The sequence below is a fragment of the Leptodactylus fuscus genome, chromosome 9, assembly GCF_031893055.1.
Source record: "Leptodactylus fuscus isolate aLepFus1 chromosome 9, aLepFus1.hap2, whole genome shotgun sequence".
NCBI classification, from domain to species: domain Eukaryota; kingdom Metazoa; phylum Chordata; class Amphibia; order Anura; family Leptodactylidae; genus Leptodactylus; species Leptodactylus fuscus.
Genome location: NC_134273.1, coordinates 79,920,586 through 79,945,442, shown reverse-complemented (window position 1 = coordinate 79,945,442; position 24,857 = coordinate 79,920,586). Strand labels below are relative to the sequence as shown.

The following is a 24,857-nucleotide window of genomic DNA, read 5'->3' as shown; positions in this document are numbered from 1 at the left end:
GGGCAGCTTTGACTAAGGCATGGGGAGCCTTGATGCCCCCGATCACGGTGGGCACTGATCACAGGCATCAGCACCAAGTCTTTGCCATATTTAAATACCTGACATCTGCCATAATACTACAGCGGAGGTCGGGAATGGGTTAAACAGTCTAAATGTGCACCAAGTTTATCAAAATGGTTCATGCTGTTTGCTACATTTGGTGCCTCATGTTAGACTTGTTAGACTCTTGTGCTATCTTGTCACCACATGTTGCTTGGCTTACTACACAGTCCAGTCATATTAACGTGACCACCGCCTACCTTTGACGTCAACGTTAAATAACCAATCCCAGAAGGCACGTGTCATCAGCCATCTTGGTGCACTCATCATTGTGGAAGGCACGATGGATCAACACAAGTATACATCTATCCTTGCGGCCCATATTCACCCCTACATATGAAATGTTTTTCCTCAGGATGATGGCATCTACCAGCAGGACAATGCGACGTGTCCTAAAGCTCGCAGTGTACATGTGTCGTTCGAATAGCACCAGGATGAGTTTACCGTACTCCCTTGCCCAGTAAATTCCCCGAACTTGAACCCAATCGAGACTCTGTGGGACCACCTCAATCGGGTTGTTCGCGCCATGGATGCTCAACCGCGTAACCTGGCGCAGCTGGCCACGGCGCTGGAGTTGGCATGGCACAACATCCCAGTGATCATCATCACAACATCCCCTCTTTTCCTGCACATCTCGCAGCGGTCCGCTCTGCCAAAGGTGGTTATTCCGGATTTTGACAGGTGGTCACATTAGTGGGACTGGACTGTGTATTTTGGTACAATATAGCACTTTTAGGCTATGCCACACCAAAAAAGCATCTACAACACCAAATATATCTGGACCAAGGCATGTATGGCAATTGGTGCACAATGACCCATCTTAGTACATATCTCTATATCTCTTATTGAAGCAATGTCGTCTGTATGAGTTAGGTGACCACCAGGGGGGCATTGCCATGGTTTAATCTTCCACCTATCATGCCTGTTGGACAATAACATTATCTATGGTAGTGTTTCCAAACCACAGCTCAGAATGTGGCTCCTCAACTCTAGATCCTGTTACTAGTAACACTAAGGCAGTCATGGTATTTCTAGATCCTTTTCAGGGTGCCAACTATATCACGGGAGGTAAATACTAGAATAACAGGCTCCATCATTTGGTAAGAACTTTTGTAAGCTTACTCCCTTATAATATTCCATATAGCTCAACGCCATCTATCTCCTCTACAGGAGATCCTCAAGTCATGACCTGTCGAGGTACTTCAGGAGTTCTGTGGACAAACACTGGAGAAGATTTACTAACCATAATGGGTACAATTCAGACTCGGACCAAGCAAGACTTCTGGAGCACATGCCATGTATCACATTTTAAAGTGCTTAGATGTCCTCTTTCATAGGAAAACGAAAATTTGCTCTAGTGCCAACTTTTGAAAAGTATCTTCCAATACGTCCTCGGTATTCTAGAAACTTAGATGACAAATCCAAAGTTAACTGTACTATCCAGAAGTGTAACGTGAAGCTCCTGAGCCTCAAAGCAACATCTGAAATGGGGCCCCTAAATATCTTGTGCCATATGGTATATCTTATGTGGCAGAGGGACCTTTCGGGCTCCTCAGAGTCCAGCACAATTATGTAAAAATCGTAGGAATCAATAGGTTATACAACTGGATGTCTATAATGCTTGTTCATGGGCGTAGGTCTGGTCTCTACAATGAGTCATGTATTTAGGCAGTACTTATTTTATAACCATGATATGGAATAATACTCCTGTTCATGTGGGATCTTTTTAGTTTGTATAACCTCATGAATCATTGGAGCATGCTTCCACTTGTGTAGCCTCATTTTTGTTGTTCTTCAGCTTCACCTAATAATAAAGTTAATATCTTAGATAACTTCCAGTTGTGTGTCCATGATCAATGGTATATTGTCAACCTAGATGTTCTGAAATCTAGGTACTCACCCCGTACCATGTACCGGTGCTATCGTCATGCATGACCATAGTCTTGGGGGCACTTTGATATATTGTAATAGGGTGCAATTGATTTGGGAACATGGAACAACACCATTATAGAAAATAGTTGGTCCATCTACTATTGGAAAGGCCATCAAACAGTTGGTCCATTTAACAGTGTCAGGGTCATACTGAGGCTCCTTGGCAAAATGAACCCTAATAACATATTAAACCATGAGACTTACCTTCACTCATGTCCCTTGAGCTCCCACGTGGTCCTCTTCCCTTGCATCAAAGCACCATGACATTGGTGCACATCAAGTGACTGCAGCCTTCAGCGGTCCCTCGGGGCCCCATGACATCTCTGAGATTAGTGGAAGAGGTTGGAAGACAACTGAAGCACTGGACCCCACAAGAGAGCCCAGGAGAATTGTGGGAAGGAGAATATCATTGCTTATTACATTTCTGCACCAGCCTTAGGTCACCCTATGGGATCTGAAGAGATCTCAGTGTATAATAACAGCACTGTCCGAAATGAATCTTGAAAGGTTTGATCATCTCTAGTAGAATTGAGATTCATTTGGGGAAAATTCATACTGTCTCATGGGGGTTCTAAGGTAAGGGGCTCACAATTCCATAGTCTTCGCTGGTTTAGCCCAACACCAACTCCATAGCACCCCTAGTGGTTGGTCATCCTTGCCAAGTAAGCTTCATAACAATATGAAAGAGTTGCTTTTATTTGGGCTCCTCCCTCCAAAAAAAAAGGAAAAACAGATAAAATTGTGAAAAAGCAAATCTTTATTCATTCTATCAATAACAATAGTTTAAATGTCTTCATTGGATACAATAACATTGACCCATACCATAAACGGATATGAATCGGAATACACCTTATTGCCGCCCATAGCAGCCGAGAGTGTACATCAACAAAACATTACAGTACAAGAGGCGTCTCATCCCTGTTACCAAAAATTCTAGGTACACATGCAAACAAAAGCTTCTCTCCAGTGCACTCTATGTGAAAACCAATACACGTATCGTCTTTTTGTGCTTCTCTTACATTTTGAGTTTCCTAACAGAGGCGGCCATTTTCATCTTGGCACGTTATTACATCATCTCAAGCTGGGAGGAGTCTTCTTAAAGGCACAGTACAAAAGATGGCCCTCGGTGAGTTTATTGCTTAATCAAAAATAAATAAAACAAAAATCAAGTGCAACATTATTAAAGGAACACTCCAGGAAAAACTGATACACTGTGGAAAGCCTAGGGCAGGATCAAAAGGGGCGGAGCATAACAACTAAAATAGAATCCATGCATAAATTCTTAGGACACAATACAGTGTAGATTTTTTTCCTAGGGTGTTCTTTTTACAAAGATATTTTTTGTCAAAAATGAAAACACTTTTTACGATGCAGTATTCATGCATTAAAGTATTGCCTCTTAAAGGCACATCCATATAGTAAAATCACGTGTGGCCTAGGCGTGAAATGTAGCGCTATAAGGGACTGTGTCCTATAAATGGTGCATGTACCTAACATAAAAAGATCTAAAATATATTACTATATAGATTAGATCCTACAATGGATTTGAGCCCCTCCCCCGCACCTAACAGACATAACCCCTTTAGAATTAGAACCAATTTCAAATTAGTCAAGAGTTACACTACTAATGTTCCCATTACTGTATGGGTGGTGGACTAAGTCTATAATCGGAAAAATCCCTTAAGGTTTAGTAGAACTTTTTCCAATAAGGCACAGTCAAGTAGAGGCCGCATGTTCCTTTCCATTGTTGTCTTTGGTTTTCCCAATAAATTGCAGCCAAACTATAATGGAAATGCTACATGTGGACTTACCATTTAATAAAATACGACCTTATTTACAGTGCCTTTAATTTGCATTATTTGTTATTAACAAATAATGCAAATTAAAGGCACTGTAAATAAGGTCGTATTTTATTAAGGGTAAGTCCACATGTAGCATTTCCATTATAGTTTGGCTGCAATTTATTGGGAAAACCAAAGACAACAATGGAAAGGAACATGCGGCCTCTACTTGACTGTGCCTTATTGGAAAAAGTTCTACTAAACCTTAAGGGATTTTTCCGATTATAGACTTAGTCCACCACCCATACGGTAATGGGAACATTAGTAGTGTAACTCTTGACTAATTTGAAATTGGTTCTAATTCTAAAGGGGTTTATTTTTATGGCCTACCCTTAATCTGATCTGGAGGAGGCCGATAGCCGGACCTTGCGCAGATCAGCTGGATTATTTGACCGGTTCCTAAAGATATTTTGAGGACAAAAAAAAATATATAAATTTATTGGAACTTAATATTCAAATTTTTTGGAATTCCAAAAATTCTGGAATTTATATAGTTTTCAATTTGTTTTTTTTCTATTATCATATTAATTAGTTAAGTAACATTAATAGCAATAATAATCATTTTATTGCAAGTCATTGATAAAACTAAACCATTTTTACAAATGTACACTGCTCTGGTCTCCGGAAAAGCTCGGCCACGTTATTAGGGCCCGTTCCCACGACATAACGCGGCACTCATTCTGACACGTAAACACGTGTCAGAGTGAGCACTTCAAAACAAAATTCCATTGACTTGAATTACTTGGGTTCCGTTTAACGCGCGTAACACATTGAAATCAATGGGTTAAAAAGTCTTTCACTGATTTCAATAGCGTAAGACTGAACCCATTGAAGTCAATGGGATTCTGTTTTGAAGCGCTGACTCTGACACGTGTTTACGTGTCAAAATGAGCACTGTGTTACATTGTGGGAATGGGCCCTTAAGCTTTTTATTGACTTTGTGCTACACAATGCATATTTAATAAACAGTAATTTATCGTACCTGAGATCCTATTGAAAAGTAATACTGCATCTGACGCTTGCTCAAGAACATTTTACAATAATAACTGTGTAATAATTTATTATTAACATTTGTCATCTTCCATTAAAAAAAAAACTCCCAGCAAACCTGCTTTACAAAAGAAAAAGATCAGTTACTCTAAACTTAAAAATTTGGAAAACATTGGTAGACGTGAAAATTATTTGTCGGGAAAGATAATAAAGCGGTTTAACTGAAAGCATAAAATACACTAAGAAAATTTGATACAGTTTTAAATTTTTGAAAATATTAGAAATTGTATTTTGTAATTTTATCGTAGTCAAAACCAAATTAAAAATTCAATGAGTTTATAGACAATTTAGCCTAAAAATTCATTACAGTTGAAAAAAAACTGTAATTTGAATTCTATGGTAAATTTCATTTTGTTTTCATAAAACCACCAAATGAAGGACGTAAAATGAATTTTCTCATATAGATCGTTTTCTTGAGACAATGTTGATAGAGTAAAAGTTTTACACACAACCTGAGACTAAATTGCATTGCTAATTTTTACATCTGATTCTTGAAAGGAGAAGATTTAAGTTATACTATTTCGTATCACATTATCATTAGAATTTTTTTTTACTAGTAAGTAGAAGAATACTTGGTTGAATCCCTAGAACTCCAACTAGGTTTACTGTTCCTAGGGTTCCAAAAAATTTACAGAGTGATAAAAAGCCTCTCCCTAAGCCTCCTGGGAACTAGCTGGCAACTATAAAGGGATTTTCTGGGACAAAAACACTGATGGCCTCAAAAGGGACCCCATTAAATAGGGCTCAGCTGAAGATGCTGAAGAAGTTGTCCAATGAATAGAACAAGATAAAATAGAAGACCTCCTAACCTCGCTGATCCTGTTTTGCCTTTGTTCTGAAGCTTTACTTGATCCCCTGCTGGTCTCTCCTTCCTGGTCTCTCTCAACATACAGGAAATGTAAATCCTTGGGTAGGGAAGGTCAGTGCAGCCAGTGATTGGCTAAGATGTCACTTCCTGTGTGTCAAGAAAGGCAAGGAAACCAAGGCAAGTTGGGGAGCCAGTGAATTGCTAAAACGGGAGCAGAAGGGGATCATCGAGGCAAGTATGTCTTTTTTATGTTTGTATACCACTGTGATCTGGGTAAGTTTTATTTGCTGCATATCCATTGTATGAAGCACTGGAGTCCCTTCATTTTGCATACTGACAAAGGTTCTGGACGGACCCTCATCTGTCAAACATTCAAGGTCTAGATTAGGCTGTATTCACACAACCGTGGATAAAAACAGCCATGAAAGACACATACATACAAATATATCCTTGGGGCATCAGTTTTTACAGATCCCTCATAGACTTAAGTCTGTTGTCAGACATGTGAAAATGGACCTAAATAGGATATGTCCTATTTTCTGACAGTCTGTTAAAATGAACCATCAAAAAATGGACATAGCGAAAAGATTCACTGAAATCAATGTGTTCTAAAAATGGCCGTCCCATGGCTGTTTTTGACGTTCCTGTGAATAAGGCCTTAACAGAAGCTGTAAACTTTCCGGAATTTTTGTTTAAGTAAATAATTGTCTTCTCCATAAAATATCAATTCTGGGGCGTCTGGTCTTAGAACCCTTTGTTGTGTCGTTTGTGCTTCATAGAAATGTGTGAATACATTAGGAATTACGATTTCATATAGGTATGGCCCTATACGCACAGTGAGATGTAGGGTGTAGGGACATGTTATTTAAAAAAAAAGAGGTCCTACAATTGGTAATCCATGGAGAATGCAAGTGTTTACTAAAGCAAATATGTCACGATAGGTGAGTGGTTCACGTTAAAGGGAGCATGTCACCAGAACCCAGCATATCAATCCAGTTCAGCAGATAGATAGGTTAGGGTCACCAGAACCCAACATATCAACCCAGCCCTGCAGATAAATAGATTAGGGTCACCAGAACCAGTATATCACCCCAGCCCTGCAGATAGATAGGTTAGGGTCACCAGAACCAGCATATCACAGAAGCCTTGTAGATAGATAGGTTAGAGTCACTTGAACCCAGCATATCACCATAGTCTGGCAGATAGATAGGTTGGGGTCACCAGAACCAGCATATCACCCCAGTCCTGCGGATAGATATGTTTGGGGCACCAGAACCAGTATATCACCCCAGCCCTACAGATAGATAGGTTAGTCACCAGAATCAAACAGTTTCCCCCTTGCGAATCACTGCCTCTGTTGCCAAGCTATCGTTTTTAGTAGTCAATATGCAAATGAGCTCTTTGGAGCAACAATATCAGTTCCTGTTGCTCCAAAGAAGTAAGAGGCAACTCCGTCATAACAAAAACAGTAATGTCTTGGCACCAGGAGTCACCGATTCACAACGTTGAAGATACCATTTAATTCGGATGACCCTAACCTATCTATCTGCAAGACTAGATTGATATGCTGGAGGTTTGGTGACACTCCCTTTAAGGATAAACAATACTTTTTATTATTTCCAGAAGATCCCTTTCCAAAAAAACAAAAAAAATGATCTGGCGACACTCGATCAAACATTCACATTTCACATAAGAATTCTGGAAGCACTTATGGTTTGACAAGAACATTTGGCAACATCCATGTTCACAATTTACGACACTAATCCAATACGGTTTCACTAAGTCACACTTCAGTCAGTGCGTAGAGTCCAAAAATGATTTAAGGCACTTCATTCTGAATGAGAATTTCTACGGTGACTACTACAAGACAAAAAGTTCTCTCTATATAAGAAAAAAATTAGGCTCGTAAGGAATCCCACCAGCTTCGGAATCTACCTAATTTTGATCAAGATACATTTAGAACTACTGTTATTGCATAGATCTACATGAATAATAATTAATACATCAAATCTATCTGTACATCGCGGTCGGAGATTAAAATCCAAATACATCATTAAGTAACAGTTATGTCAAGATATACCAGTTTTCTTATAGAACATCTTCGGAGAAGACGGGAATAAAATGCATAAAATGTTTTTTTATTATTCACATTTCCCAAAAAAAAAATAATAGAACAAAAAAAAAAAAGAACACTGAATCAATAAAAACAAATTTTTTTTAGATTCCAAACAAGTTGAACAAACCTCTAAAAATAAATATTTCTTTTTTTTTTCTAAATAATCTAAAATCACTAAATCCAAAAACTCTATCCCGCGAGAATGACTGAAGAGAACAATCCCTAAAATCTCTCTATTAACTTCTTGACATAGAAAAAATAAAAATAAAAACAACTGAAATGGTTGACAAAAATTATGCACTTTTAAGATGCATTTTTTGAACTGTAAAATATATTTTTTTAAAAAGTGCATTTTGACCCAACAAAATTTGTCAAATTATCTCACAATAAAAAAAAAAGGTAAAAAAAAAAATTGCATAAATTTATTTTGAAAATTAATAAAAAAATGAATTTTATTTTTTAAAATCTACAGCCGCCTGGTAAAGTGTTCGCTTCATCCTCTGCCTGAAGGTTCTGATTCAAAAACATTTTACAAAAACTTGTACTAGATCCTGCAATTTTATTTTCCAAAAACAATATTCAAATTTTTTTTTCTGTTTTTTTTTTTTATATATGATGGTTTCATTTTTTGTTGTTGACGGAACAATTTCGAGAAAAATTGGCACCTGTTGAGTTTTAACTGTAGTTATTATGAATTTAAGATAATGTACCCGAGGTGTCAATTATTTATACAGTGTAATAAGACAATACTGGGAGTATCTAACCTTTTTTTTTAGTCCCCAAGCCCTTATGGACACAGGATTATTATCATTACACAGATGAGTTTGCTTTAACTCGGTTCCCAAAGAGAAGTTTTTGAACCCTATACTAGAAGATATTCCAAAAACGGATGTGTCCCAACTTTGCCTTACAATGAAATTACAAAGAATATTTTTTCACCATTCATCAGAAACCAAAGGTCATTGTATTCCACTGAAATCAATGAGCCGCCCATTGATCTCACCCGGTGTCTACGGTTTGCTGAGATGATTCCATCCACATCACTGGGGCCCTTTTTATTACCTAAAAATATCCCTATAGGGTAACTTACATGGAGTTGTCCCAGGCAGTTCAACGCTTTACGTAAATTAACATTTTCCCAAAAAACATTTTTAAAAAATTGGCCCATGTCATACTGAATATGCTAAAACAGTTGATTCAGGTACTGTACATAAGTATAATAGGGGGCTGAGTTTGTCATTTTGTCCAACCTATGGGCAGGCATGGCATTATTTTTTTTGGAAAAAAGCAGCCACGTTCTTCTAAAATGAAATTTAAAAAAGTTTGGCACTTTCATAGTGAAATATTCTGTTTCAAAAAGTTCATTGAAACAAATCACCGGTGGAAAACCTAATTCAGAAAGTGACAGTCAAGTGCAGTTTCTTTCCCTCGCCCAAGATTGAAAAAAGTTTAATATTTCCCAACCAGGACCCCAGAAGACAGTAGACACATTGATGAAATGTAAGGGTAAAGCTCCATGGCCCCTGTTTGTCAAGGTCATGATAAAGAAAAAAGGGTTCCAAATTTTTTAACTGCCCAAACATGAACAGGGGTCGTGACATCCATGTACAGGGATCTGGGGGTAGAACGTCTCTATGATAAAGAATCTTAAGAACCTTTAATACTTTACAGGCTACCCAATGGGCATTGTTGGTCAGAATTGTTTCGCAGATAAATTTCAACATCCCTGATCCCTTTACTGTCTCGGGAGACTATCTGGCAGTGGCTTACGCCTCTTCCCCTATTTAGCTTAGAAAGATCTACTATAATTTGTTAGGCAGGAGACCCCCATTGTGTGAAGTACTGGCAGGGGACGTAACTGGAAAGTTGACCACTACTCTGCACTAGTACTCCAGTATTAGGAGTATTAGGGCTAGTTCACACGTGGGCAAAGGGGAGGTTTTTGACAGCGGAATTCGCTTCAAAAACCTCTCCTTTAACATGGTGGTCTATGTAGACCACTAGCTTTTTTTTTCCTCCTAGCGTTTTCCGCCTGAAGAAGCGACATGACCTTTCTTCAGGCGGAAAACGCCTGAAGAATTGCATAGAAGTGAATGGGAGGCGAAAACCGCGCGGTAAAAAACCGCGCGGTTTTTTGCACACAAAACCGCGCGGTTTTTTGCAAAAAACCGCGCGGTTTTCGCCTGCAGTTTCTATAGCACATATAGGAAAAAAAAACCCTAGCGAAAACCGCTAGCGAAAACCGCGTCAAAAACCTCGTCAAAAACCGCGTGGAATGCAAAAAACAGCGTCAAAAAAACTCCTCGAGGTTTTTTACCTCGCACAAATAAGCTAGGCGGTTTTCACGTGTGAACTGACCCTAATAGCTCCAAAAACAGTACGACCCAACATGCCAACCACATCACCCACCATCACCTCCTATACTATCGTACACTAAACTATACTATGGAACCATATATACCATGTATGCAAGACATTCTTTTCTCTATTGTATTTTATTAATTGACACCAAAATCTGAAGGGTCGATGGGCCAGTTCTAAGTGGAAGGTCTCACTACCATAAAAACCTACGGGTCCAGCATTTTCAAGGCCTACCTGTAAGACTCCACTGACCTTGCATGATCCATAAATCCTGACCAGATGCACATACATGTTACTGCACTTAAAGGAGACTTCCATAAATCTTCACTCATTGAGGCAAGAATGGGGCATTTGGCCCCTGTTTGAAACTACAGTAAACTTTTCTTTTTTTTTTACTCATCTACAACCCAACTGATGCCAAATTATCAAGCCGTCTCTACTATCAGATGGACCTAAACATGTAAAATGACTGAAATTAACTTTCTAGTTCCTTCTATACCCTTCAGTCCTCCTCTGGGTTATCAGGTGTTACTATGCCAAAAAAATTTATTCTATTTGCAAAAATTATTTTACTGTAAAGTTTTCAATTGTGTCAAGCATTACAGATTAGGGAAAATATGCAACTGATAACATGTGTACAACACACAGAAGAAAGGAACCCAGTCTGATAAACTGTGTTATTCTACGCTCAGGTTCTGCAGGGGTGGGGCATGACAAAAGCAGAATCTGTTATGCTCCACCCCCTAAGATCCTGTAATATGCATCACACATTATATCAGTTTTGTCTAAGGAATTTCTTTAATTCAGTCAACTTTTTGCTCAGATTTTATAAATATTTTAAGTCTGGAACAATATTCATCCATGATATAGTAAATGGGGTACGTCCAAATTAGAGGCACAGTATGAAATGTTCTTTGAAATCCTGAGATCATATTACAAAGGTCATAAAATGCAAAAAAATAAATAAAAACACTGCTTGAAAAGCCTTAACATGTTCTGTTCTATATTTGCTGATCAATGATAATGGAAATACTGAGTCAAGAACGTACTACAGTGTCTACTACAGTGTTTACTAAAGTCAAGGGCGTACATACAGAAAGGCGGCCCAAATGGGTGCTGTAATTTCTTGGAAAGAGTGGGACCAGCACTGGCTGGTGTCATCCCCATTGCTACTGGCTGGTACTGCACAGAACTCCTCTCCCCTGAGGAACTGCATCGTTGTCAAACAGTGGGAGAAAGACCAGGAACTTCTGGCACCTTAACGGGGGCCCATTTTTCACTTTCCTGTAGGGCATCCTTTCTTCTATGTATGCCTCTGACTATAACCATACATCCATAATTCTTTCTCTTCTGATCCTACATCATTCCACCAAACCCAGTTTAGAAGACAATGGAAACTTCTCTCTGCCATATACATATTTGGTTTGTATACATTCATTGTATCGACATACGGATCATTGCAAACTCATCCCAACTAGGCAGATACCAGGCCTCTGATACAGGGCTACTGGCTGAAATAGATCTGACTTGACAATGGGTTATGTCCTTGAAATGGAGTGAACTAGACCCCTCATGCACAATACTTTGGAGGCAAAGTAATAAAATACACAAGTATCTTTACAAAAAAAAAAATCTAAAAATAAAAACAAAGCATAAGTGCTGGCCTATGGATGAAACACAGCGAAATTTCTATCAAATAGAACTATCTAGAAATCTACTGCTCCAAAATAGTACAAGATATGGAAGTCTGTATGAGGGCATTCCCACCCAATGCTAACAGTGGTGGTCGTTGTCTTCCATACTGATGCTGCTCCTCCTGCTGTTTGCTTTGGAGGTGCCGGGAGATACTGAGTGAAGTGTATCGTGTACTCTTGGTGAAAGGGTATCGTCCATGAATATGTCTTCCAGTTTGGAGCCCATCTTTGTGGGCATGCTGTAGGCGGTGGGAGAGTCAGTAATGTTCCTTATGTTGTTGCTAAAAGTGATGGTGCCATCGTTGAGATCCAGGGTGGAGGTGCCGGAGAGCTCGTGGTGGTTTTGTAACATTTCTTGGTTGCAGCTGTCCAACATTGGCTCCTGCTTGATGACGCGGCTCACCAGGTCAGAAGAGCAGAGGCCGGTGGCGGGCATGATGGAAAGTCCATGGGCTCTGGCTTGCATTTCCAGCTCCTGAAAGTGAAAAAGAAAATGATGACCATCAAAATACGGGCCAGAAGGGGTATTATGGCTACTTATGGTGGCTGTCTTTGAAGGCCACTTTTCCGAGTGCAGAGTCTTACAGATCATACATGCCCTGCTAAGAATTCTGGGAAAAGAGTATGCAAATAAGTTCTTTATGGAGAAAGGAAAACTTGCTCTAGCACCACCTTTTGTAAGGTTGCTCCTCATAGATCAATGCCTGGTTCTCAAGAAACCTAGTGATGAGATCCCGACTTTGATTTTATGTTTGGCTTTAAGTCTGAGTCACGTTTTAGGTTTTTTTGAAAACCAGGCATTGATCTATAAGGAGCGACATTCCAAAGTATGAACAGTATAAGGTGGAATTACACAAGTTGAAATTTTGATAACTCAAAATATGTCCCCCAAGAGACGTCACATCTTGCATTTATTTTATTATATGGACCAAGCCGATCATGATTGTGAAATTTGCTTGATCGACGATCGGGATCCGATCTTTCCCGATCCCGATTGCTTAACCCTAGTCAATGCTTCTCTATGGGAAAAGTCACTTTTAGGGTTGAGCCAATCTTGAGATTTCAGGATCGATTTTAAAATCAGATTTCCGATCATTTTCCAGCCGATCACGATCGTGAAATTTGCTCGATTGCCAATCGGGATCTGATCTTTCCCGATCCCGATCGTTTAACCCTAGTCAATGCTTCTCTATGGAAAAAGCCACTTTTAGGGTTGAGCCGATCATGAGATTTCAAAATCCGAGTTCCGATCATTTTCCAGCCGATCCCGATCGTGATTGTGAAATTTGCTCGATCGCTGATCGGGATCCGATCTTTTCTGATTCTGATCGCTCAACCCTAGTGGTGTCTTATTTCCCCTTAGGACAATAGGATGGGACATACTGATACCCAACTGCCCATCATTCTCGCCCTGCTGTAATGTGTATACCCAGGCTCAATAACAGGAGAATCTAGACTATATATAATATCTACAGAATGATCTCCCCGTTTCGCCACTTGTTGGTTTCCGGCCTACGTACCAGCGGACCATATCGAGATTCATTAAGAAAAGGATTTTGGTGGCTGTGTGCACAATAACATAAGGTGTATGACACGTGTCAGTACACATTATCAGGACGCTATTTCACAAAGCTAAATTTACCATTACATAACACAACTGCCTCCAGGCACCGGCACAAGTTCTATCTATTTAGTGAAGATAATCGCACCTTCAGCTCATTATCAAGGTGCCTAGTGATGAACGGAAAAAACTGCTAAGATGAGGAAGGAAAATAAATGTAAATGAGATATAATTGTTCTGACGTTGATGGCCACCGTATGATCCAGAGGTAAAGGAGCCGGGATCAGCGGATAAGAGTTATCTAGAAAAGTTTTCTATCTATCTATCTATCTATCTATCTATCTATCTATCTATCTATCTATCTATCTCCTATCTATCTATCTATCTCCTATCTATCTATCTATCTATCTATCTATCTATCTATCTATCTATCTCCTATCTATCTATCTCCTATCTATCTGTCTCCTATCTATCTATCTATCTATCTATCTATCTCCTATCTATCTATCTCCTATCTATCTATCTATCTATCTATCTATCATTTATAGTTATCACACTGTCACACTGCTTAGTTGCAGTGAGCAGAGTAGCCCAGAGTATAAGTCTCCAGCCCAGTGGTGGTTCTGATAGTTCCCGTTTGGTTGAGTATTTCAGTATTGTGAGATCCAGCTTATTCCTTCCTCCTCTACCCACTGACCTGTATTCTCAGCAGTAGGTGTCTGTTTGCATGTTCTAGCTTCTTCTGTTTATTCTCCAGCTCCTTGGAGCGTTGCTGTTCTCGCTGCAGTTTGCGGATATAATCCACGGAGGCTTTCAGGATCGTTCCCTTGTTCCACCGCATATCCCTGGAACACAGAAGTACATGGCATTCATATAATCCATAAAAATCAACATACTATTGTCTAACCAATATGATGGCATTGTGTATAAGAATCCCCCCCACATCTATCTATCTATCTATCTATCTATCTATCTATCTATCTATAAGTTTTGTTGTGCTTCTGTATCCCTTGATCATGTTGAAGCTCTGCTTGTTAAGACTGGATATTGTGTATGGGCACTAGCCCATCATCCTTGTATCTATTTCTCTATTTCAATGTCTTGCTCTATCCCTCCATTGTGCTGAATTTCTGCTTATTTCGACTGTCTGCTATGTATTTGCACTAGTCAATATCTATCTATCTATCTATCTATCTATCTATCTATCTATCTCTATATCTATCTGAGTCTTTTTGTGTCTTTGTATCCCTCCATTATTCTGCTTGTTTACATTGGCCCATTATCTCTCTATTCTATCTATCTATCTATCTATCTATCTATCTATCTATCTATCTATTATCTATCTACAATATCTCTAGTATCTAATTATCTATCTGCAGTATCTATCCATATTATCTATCTATCTGAGTCTCAGTGTGCTGCTCTATTCCTCCATTGTTCAGACTGACTTCTCTGTATAGACGCTCGCCCACTACTAAATAATTCCATAATTAAAATTGACAAGGAATTAACCAGCTTGGCCTCCTATCCCCCTAGACCAGCAGGGCCAGACTTGAGATTTATAATATACTAAAAATAATCAGACTGCAGACTACAGATATCTGGATGATACTCACGGGTCATTGGATTTGGGTATGAGGGTTCCTAGTTCTTTTATGCGGTCATTGATGTTAAACCTTCTCCTCCGCTCAACTGTAAGAGAAGAGAATGTGGTTAGTGAGTGGACAGAGACGTCACCGGTAACTACATGTGACAATGGGGCAAGTAGCTTCAGTATTGGGTGTATATATAAATAATGGCCATAGTTTAGGGGGTGCACAGCTAGTAATTGCTAGCTCTGGGGCCTAAAGACCTCCGTACAACATGAGAAGACACCAGTATTATAGATAGAACATGGTAAGCGGGGCCCCTGTTACATATTATCCATTGGGGCCCAGAAGCTTCCATGTTACGCCTCTGATGATACAACATGGACAACCGTGTATATATTTGTCAATGATTTCTGAAAGTTGATTTTCTACTGATACTTTATCGATAATATGAACTGAATTTAGTCGTTGACGCTCAATAAAATTTTTCTTGTTAAATATCAGAACAGCAAACAAAACCTGAAATTGACATAGAAACCTGCACTAAGTTAAGTCAGCCACTAGAGGGCACTATTGTATAAAACAAGTCACTTGGCAGGTTGAGTGTCAGCGATATATACCGTAACTGATATAACACGCCAGCATGTTCTATATTACAGAATACGGCATATAACATACCGTATGTCCAGGGGTCATATAGATTGTGCTTTCATTTATACCATAACTTCAATAAACTTGTGTTTTTTGGCAATTATTTCATAATAGAGGTCATTTCTATCTTGAGTTCTATTGGAATCCAATGTGATTGACCCATTGGTAGGGCTGGAGATGGAGGTTGTAGTAGTGCAGTATTGAATATGCCAGGCTGACCCCCACCCTACTACCAGCCCCCCAGAGACAATACATCTCCGGCCCCTATAGAAACACCAGCGCATAAACACATAACAGACTCTACAACTGAAGGGGGTTCAACATACTGAGGTTATGATTGTCTTTCTTCTGCCTCTCCTTGGCGAGCGCTCTGGCCTCCGACTCTGAAAAATAGAGTTTTTCCATGTTACATCTTAATATTAACAAAATACATTTACACTAAGGAAGGATGGAGAGAAAAAACCTGCTTAAAGGGAGTCTGTCATCAGAACCTCAAGTATTAACCAAGCCTGGAGATGGATAGATTAGGGTCTCCTGAGTCATACAGTGTTTTCCCCCTGTGAATCGGTGACTCCGTTGCTGAGATATCGCCATTTTTGTAACTATGTAAATGAGCTCTTAGAGTAATGGCGGCCTCCTTGTTGCTGAAAAGTACTCATTGCCTATTGAGAAAAATAGCAATATCTCGGCAACCGAGGACCCGATTCACAAGGGGAAAACACCATTGGATTCAGGAGACCTTAAACTACAAATCTGCTGGGCTGGGTTGATATGTTGGGTTGTGCTGTCAGACTCCCTTTAAGACTGATAGAAGTGCTAAAAATGTAGCAGAGCTGAGTTTGTCATAGTCATATTGCACCATTAATGCTTGTAGATAAATGGGGCTGTATTTAGACCTAGAATCTCTTACTTCTAGACGTTATCAAACTATGACCAACTCAGCTCTGCTACATCTGCATTAAGAAGTAGCACTAGGCTACAACACGTCATTGTATTAAGTCTGTCCAAGATGGACATACTTTCGTCAAAAATTTTAAAAAAATTTTTTATGAAATAGGATACGACGCGGATAAGAAATCTTCAAGTTCACCACTAGAGGGCAGTCTAACCCCATTATTTGACAGTCTCAATGTGAGAACATTAACGGTCTCCATTATCATATAGATAATGAACAGCGCTGAACCAGATAAAGACCCATTATGTCGCTGTCATCACTTACTTAGTGCTGCAAAAATACGTATTACGTGCGAAAATGACATATACCTCTGAGAAGCAACCGAGTATACGTCCGCATTCACAATTATCGGGATTTATTACATGACATGGGCCCGGTAGTAGGGTGAGGTCATGGCGGCCATGCTTCAAGGTCAATTTTGGTCTTTCTTTTAATCCGGCACAGAGATTGGGGTCAATATAGCGTTGATTTTGTGCCAGAATTACGTCATGTTTTTCTCTATTTTGCAATTTTTTTAAATGTTTGATTCCAATTTTTTAAGCATGTGCTATTTTAGAGACATTCATGAGCCAACTTGATATGGGTCAGCTTGATTTATCGAAAGCAACACAGTCAAATTAATGTAGCAGAGCTGAGTTTGCTACTGAATTCGCTGCGTAGCTCTGTAGCTCTGCTACATCAGCTTTACTGTGTTGCTTTCGATAAATCGAGACGACCCATTGCCCCCATAAATGTACAAGTGAGTCCATAGTTACATGATCTATCCAGGTACAAACTCACCAGCATAGGGCATATCAGAGGGAATATTTGCAGGACCTGATGGGGTATACGGTATCATAGACAGGCGCCCCCTTTTGGGACACCCCTCTATAAGTAAAAAGTTGCTGCAAAGAATTATAGGGTCTCCCATTAATTTCTAGGAGCAACATAACAATGTGCATGGGTTGGCAGCTTCACTTGAGATTAATGGGGGAGACATCGAACCAACATGGGATTTCCAAACAGGATCGGGAAAATCCCAGATTTTGCTATGGCTGAGAAATAACGCCCCAAAGGTCGGCCCTGAGTCTATAGGATGAAGCTGAGGTCACTGCTGGAGGCATTTTGCTCTTGTTGCAGTGCTCTATATTCCATGCTGGGGGTTGTGGTTTCCAGATCTGAAGACATGTGATTGCTATACTATATGTTATCCAGCAGGGACAGTATCTCCTATGCAGATTCCTGGCCAGTTCTGGATAATTCTGATCAGGAGTAATGAGTTATCGAGCGGCTTAAGCTGCAACTTACAAGGGGGTTCTAGGATCATGAAGATGCAGACCATTGCACTACATGTAGTCTTATGTTAGTTTCACAGTAGTGACTCTTTATTATTTGGGTCTGTCAGGGGACCTGAACAACAGAGTGGCGGACGACTAAAACAGTGGAGCCCAGATGTGAATGTAGCGTTAGCCTGAAGGGGTTTAATATCCTTTGGACAAGCCATCAAGATTTGACATTGCAGATCTGATTGATCGCCTGATCATCTACTCATATTGTCACAGCACCAGACATCCAGTAGTGGCCATGTCTGGTACTGCAGCTCAGTTACATCCATATGAGCTTCAGTAGCCGACACAACCACAGTGATATATATGGCACTGTGCCTGCTCAGCAATGAACATGGTATTACAGTCCTCTGATCAGCGAAGGTGTCAGGAACCACATCAGTCAGATAACCTACCAAATCCCAGAGAACCCCTTTAATGAGGTGACTGACCGCAATAAAATCTGAACCTCTCTAATATGTAAATCATTTACCTGTAAGCTCCCTTTTGATATTGGGAAGATTAGCAGGACATGAATTACTGATGTTTAACCCTGGAGCTGGCATACCTTGATTTCCATAAATGTCAATCAAACTTGCAGACACTGGCAACTGGAAATAAGAAGAAAAAAACTAATTAGATCAATTTTATTTATACGCAAAACATAAAGAGTAACATTAAAGGTAACTATGGGATCAGAGGTGTAAGGGTTAAAAATGAGTTCTCTGGTGGGGAAAAATTATATCTGGCTCAGAATGGGTTAAAATAATACAAAAAAAACAAAATACTCAGAGAATTCCCTGCTGCTCCTGTTCTATGCAGTTCCCTGCTGGTCTCTACTTCCTGGTTCCTCTCAACACACAGGAAGTGGCACTCGGCCAATCAGGGGCGGAGGCGTGTCTCCTCTGCCACCAGTGATTGGCTGAGCGGTCATTTCCTGTGTTTCAGGAAGTAGAGACCAGTGGGGGACCCAATAGGAGCAGCAGGGTGTTGTGGAGGTGTCTTCTTTAACCCATTCTGTGCTGTATATACAAAATTTCCCTGCTGGAAAACCCCTTTAAAAAAAAAAAGATTAATAACATTTAAAGACACAGCTTATTTTTCATGGTTAAGAAAATGGTTTGGAAACTCACATGGGGGAGGAATGATCCAGCGTATCTTATCTGCAAAAAATAAAACCTACATCTGTTCTAACAATGTAGAGCGAACAGCAGTGGGTACAAACCAAATTATCAAATACTAAGATAGTCATAATAATCTAGCAAAAATATTCACAAAAAATTGGAGGGAAATTTTCCAATTTAAAATGTTTCCATTTCTTGTGTTTGGTTTTTCTTTAAAAACCATTTTTGAGAAAGTTGGGTGACAACCAAGATAAACTCTATTACATATTGGTTACCCAGCTTTCCTGGACCTCTGAAGGGTTATGAAGAAATAACCCATTTTACTATATAAATGGACAACTTTGCCATTCAGAGCTCCAGGAAAGCTGGGCTACAACCCTAAAATTGGAGTTATATGAGTTATTACTCAGCTTTCCCAGGAACTTAAACAATAAAAAGGAGCACATGCATATAATATACATATATATATATATATATATATATATATATATATATATATATATATTATTATGTATAATATACGCACACTATATGATACTATCTAATATATATACTGTATGTGTGTATATATATATATATATATATATATATATATATATATACACTACAGAAAACTCGGATCTTCACCTTTTAGCAAAATTATTAGAATTTATTTCTATACATAGAGCTCCATGTCTTTGATACAGATCTACGAATCCCCTGCACAGACACAGATTCAAAGCACAAAATAGCATCTGTCTGCAGTCACCACTAGGTGGAGCTCCGGAGCCTACTGCATACTGTGTTATCATAGAGTAAACTGTATGCAGTAAGCTCCTGAGCTTCCTCTAGTGGAGACTTCAGGCAGCCGATGTGTTACCCTGTAAATCTATGTCCATGCAGACAATTTGAAAGAATGTTTTAGAAAAATGGAGCCTTATAATGGACTAAAATGTAAAAAAAAAATCACAATGTTGAACACTTTGGCATTCAGTGGTGGACATTTACTTTAAGACTCTGACTTTATGGTGAGTTGGATGAAACAAAGTTGCATGGAATATCTTGTTGCAAAGATGCGTGCAATTTTTTTTTTCAACCTGCAGTGAATTTTTGGCATTAGCCTAAAAGAGGATGTCGTAAAATTGAAGTTTATCATATAGGATAGGTGAAAGGTGTCAGTTTTTGGGGGGTCCGCACTTTCACGAGAATGAGGTCCAAGAATTGTACTTGGTCATTTCCAACAGACCTTGAATGGAGCAGAGACTCACATGTGCGGATATTCTACTCAAAATGAGGACACAGGACCCCCAATCATGTGATCGGTGCGGCCCCCAGTGATTGGATACTCATCTATCCTATAGATTGGTAATTGGTGTAAATCTTGGGACATCTCTCTGTAATTTGACCATATCCCATTGGCCTCCTGGTGATATAAATCGGCACAGTCTAGGTCTACATGGTAACATTTGGTCAAGGGTAAAATCGGGAGACTACCTTAATAGTCACGGAAAACTTCCAGCACTGGGTTGGGATTTTTGTGATGGTTGTAAAGTCTCCGCCATCTTTTAGGGACACATTGAGGTTGTGTCTGTGACCACCAAATGTAATCCTGTAGCCCTGACCTGAACATGCAGATACTAGAGCGAGATATTACGGGGACCTAATACCATGTGAATACTGCCCTAGCGTAATAACCAGAATACAGGCAGAACATCACCGTACCGTGTTTGCCATCTGCATCGTAGGATCCATCATGAGAATTTCTTCATTGTAACTAGATTCCAAGCTGATGATGTCATCGATGACGTCATCCATCTGTAAATAATGAAGACGTGGTATAAAATTTTGCATCGTATTTGGAGTCCCCTATATGAAAAAAATAAGCTCCGATCCTATAAAGATATAAAATGAATCGCCACAGAGTTTGGGGCCTAAAATAGAATGGTATTACAGGTCGGAGGTCCACCATAATAATATAACTATAAGCCGGAGTCTCACTTTAATCCTATTTCCCTTCATTTGGAAAGGTTAACGGAAATGATTGTAAGTTTACGGCCTGTTCTGTGTACACGGGCGCGGCTTCGGCTCAGTTAGCGGTTGATTTATTTATGGTCTTCTCTATTTTTGGAGTTAACACCTTGAGGAGTTACACAAAGTCAAGTTTAATCAGATCCAGGTTTTCTACTTAGCATGTACGTGAGATAAGATACAGGTTATAGGGCGATATCTGGAGGGATATCAGCGACCTCAGGATCAGTAAGGCAATCCTATACGATCTGACTGCCAAACGTCACAGCCATGTATGCCGATGGTCGACATCTTACAAGATCTGCACAAGAGGCCAGTCATTTGCATACACAGCAAATCTCAAGAGTCAAATCTTCACACCCTCGGTTTTAATAAGTCTTACAGGGAAACACTTCATTATTTTAAGAGAATTCTGTTCCATTTATGTATCACTTTTCATGTAGCGGAAATACAAGGAGATTGTAACAAGATTAGAGGAAGAAAAGTAAGGTAAGGACAAAAAGAAGAAGAAGATGGAAAAAGAAGAAAGAATAAGATAAAAGAAAAAAGGAAAGAATAAGATAAAAGAAAAGGTAAAAGGAGACAGAAGGAAAAGAAGTCACGAGAGAAAGAAAGACAAAAGAAGAAAGCGACGAAGATGAAGGAGAAATAAAAAAAGGAAGAGGATTAAAGAAGAAGAAAGAAAAGAAGAAAATGAAAGAAAGAACCAAGAAGATGGGAAGAGAATAAAACAAGGGAGAAAGGAAGAAGGAAAGAAGATCTGGTAAGAGGGAGATGGAAATGATTAAGGAAGAAGTGGAAGAATAATAAGAAACATTAAAGAGAAAGAAGAAGATGGAAAAGAGGAGAAAGGAAATGAGAAAAAAGAATGGAGAAGGAAAGAAGAAGACTAAAGAAAAAGGAGACAGAAGGAAAAGAAGTCACGAGAGCAAGAAGGAGAAAAGGAGAAGGCAAGGAAGAGCAACATGTAAATGAAGGAGAAATAAGAAAAGGAAGAGGATTAAAGAAGAAACAAGAAGAATGAGAATAGGAAGGAAATGAAAGAAAGATGCAAAGAAGATGGAAACAGAATAAAACAAAGGAGAAAGGAAGAAGGAAAGAAGATCTGGTAAGAGGGAGATGACTATGATTCAAGAAGAAGTGGAAGAAAGAACAAAGAAGATGGAAGAATAATAAGAAACATTAAGGAGAAAAAAAGATGGAAAAGGAATAAGAAAAGGAGAGAAAAAAGTACAAAAGTAAAAGGGTAAGAAAAAAACAAGACGTCTTAGAGGATACACAATATAAAGGAAGGAGAAAGAAGGAAAAGAACTAAGAAAAGAAAGAAGATCAAAAAACTGAAAGAAGAAGAAAATGAAGAGGCAGAAAAAGGAGCCAGAGAAAAATAATCTAAAAATAAAGGAGAAGGAAATTATAAGGAAAGGGAAAGAATGAACATGAAAGTGAAGAAAACCTAAGACACTGTGTGACCCCTGAGGACTGCGCGGTATTAGTAGATCAGATAAGACAGACGTTACCCCTGGATGTTGGGAGTCGCGCTCACCTCTTTCTCGCAGGTTGTGCTTAGTGTCAGCATAGCCATGGGGCTGTTGGGGGCGCTGCTCCCCGGACCGGGCGGCATGATGTGGTCCCCGGGCTGGTTTGGACAGGGCAGGCTCAGAGCTTTGCTGGGATGTTTGGCCGTTGTCAGGTATTGCTGCACCTGTTGCTTCTGTGCTTGCTGGATGTGATACTTTGTAGGGTTTTCAAGGTGAGTCTGCACCTGAAAAACAAAAAATGTGATGGATTATTGGCCGGCTAGTGACATGGGCTGGGAGGGCATGCTGGGAGTTGTAGTTGTGAAGGGCCTAGAGAACAAGAAACTGGAAAACAGTTTGACCAGAACAAGAATTACATTGGAGTTCGGGCTTGTCCTCCTCTAATTCTGTATATTTTTGGAGGGTGAAGGGAATGAGGCTCGGTCTTAGAGGGAGGCATCAATAACCACATGTGTGATCTCAGCCTTACACAGATTCTGCCGTCTTTCTGTTGTGTTGGACATACCATTAGCTTCTTACAACTATTGGAGTTTGTCCTCATTTGCTTCAACAAAAATAACAACAGTGTGCCTTAGGCTACATTCACATTGACGCCGAGAAGTCCGTTCTTCTGATCCTTCGGAGAAGAACGGACCATGAAAATAGCAGAACGAGTTCGAGGGACCCCAATGACTATAATCGGATCGGTTGGGTCTCTGTCAGGTGTTCATTGCTTTTAACTCAAAAAATTGGGCTTGCAGCGTCAGATGAAGATCTGGGACAAATGTGAATATAGCCTGAATTTTGGGCACTTTTGCAAAATTGGCCACTGTAAATGGAACGAAAAATGAGTAATGTAAGTCATTTACCTTAAGTGTTTATGTTACTAACTAGCTATCTATATATATATATACATATATATAATTTAATTTATTTAGATATATATATATATATATATATATATAATAAGTTTAAAATAAATATATATAATATATATATATATATATATATATATATATATATATATATATATAGAAAATGTATATATATATATATATATATATATATATATATATATATATACACACACACACTTTTCATTCTCTGTATATACTATTTATCCTATGTTAACTTTATATATTTTTAATTATTAAAAAAATATATAATAAAATTAAAAAAATATATATAAAATTATAAAAATAAAAACCACCATGTCTTGCTTTTGACCACAGGAAAATATCAGTAGTACAGGATGGATAGGAAGCCTATGATATCAAGAACCAATCGCTACAGATGTAGCAGTGCCGAATTTGTCTTGCTCTTGCAATCCCATGGAGGCGATGCATCGTGAGGCACAAACTTAGCTCTGCTACATCTGTAAGTCAGTGTTATATAGCCGGGTTTGTGAATATGGAAAAACAAAATGTTATCATGTAGAAAATTTGAGTTTGTTTTTTTTTTTAATGTAGATTGTGAGCCGCCTATAGGAATCACAATGTACATTTATTTTCCTAACATACAAACTCCTTGCAGTTGTTGTTCCTGGCGGGTTTCGAACCCACAAACCCAGGACTCCAGCGCTGTAAGGCTGCACTGCTGACCACCATGTTGCCCCTATTTGTATAAAATTTCGGCATGTTGAAAAACAGTTCAAGAACAAATTCAGCCCCTGCTACATCTATACTAAATGGTAACAAAGTATCAAACACGTAGCCAAAGTGGAGAAAGAAGCCGCGAGCGTCTCACCTGGTAATGGTTGTAGTCGAGCATTTCCAGCATATTCCTGAGTTTTGACCTAAATCCTTTAATTTCGGCGATGGCTGGCTCCCGAGCGGCCTTACACAACCACCACTAACAAGTTTTTTTTTGACAGTGGGCTAAAGAAACTTCATTACTGGAGTCCGGGGCTTATAATAAGCTCAGCTAATTAGTTACGCGTGTAAAGAAACAAACGCTTCATACAGGAGGCTTCTTGGAGGCGATGCAAGTGTAGCCATTTACTTGGATACTATTTTTTTAACGACTTTGACGTCATGCTTTTTCATAAACATAAAAGGATCTCTTTAAGGGGCCGTGTTATCAAAGTCAAATTGACAAAACGCTCCAGGCGTTCCGTCTATTCATCTTTTGTTCCAGTGCTACTGATACACAATGGCAGGCCTTCTAATCCATAAGGTTAAAAAGTTGTGTGTTCTATATTTTTATATTTTAATTTTTTTTTTTTTTTTTTTTTTGCAAAAAGCAAACG

The 24,857-nt window shown here is 39.1% G+C and overlaps 1 protein-coding gene across 9 annotated transcripts in view; it reads right to left on the bottom strand.

Annotated features, from left to right (window-relative positions):
- Positions 1-10,986: 10,986 nt before the first annotated feature.
- Positions 10,987-24,857, bottom strand: part of MITF (melanocyte inducing transcription factor) — a 128,627-nt gene continuing 114,756 nt past the window's right edge. For 3 of the 9 annotated variants that reach the window (XM_075287515.1, XM_075287517.1, XM_075287520.1), the window contains exons 3-10: positions 22,636-22,854; positions 20,787-20,879; positions 19,095-19,124; positions 18,455-18,572; positions 16,029-16,085; positions 15,079-15,154; positions 14,160-14,307; positions 10,987-12,376 (exon numbers count right to left, since the gene is read on the bottom strand). In XM_075287515.1, coding sequence (XP_075143616.1) covers positions 11,981-12,376; positions 14,160-14,307; positions 15,079-15,154; positions 16,029-16,085; positions 18,455-18,572; positions 19,095-19,124; positions 20,787-20,879; positions 22,636-22,854 — 1,137 coding nt within the window. In that variant the 3' untranslated portion in view covers positions 10,987-11,980. Of the gene's footprint in view, positions 12,377-14,159; positions 14,308-15,078; positions 15,155-16,028; positions 16,086-18,454; positions 18,573-19,094; positions 19,125-20,786; positions 20,880-22,635; positions 22,855-24,355; positions 24,476-24,857 lie in introns of those variants that run through there. The other 6 variants (XM_075287518.1, XM_075287519.1, XM_075287521.1 and 3 more) reach the window with 5 other exon arrangements.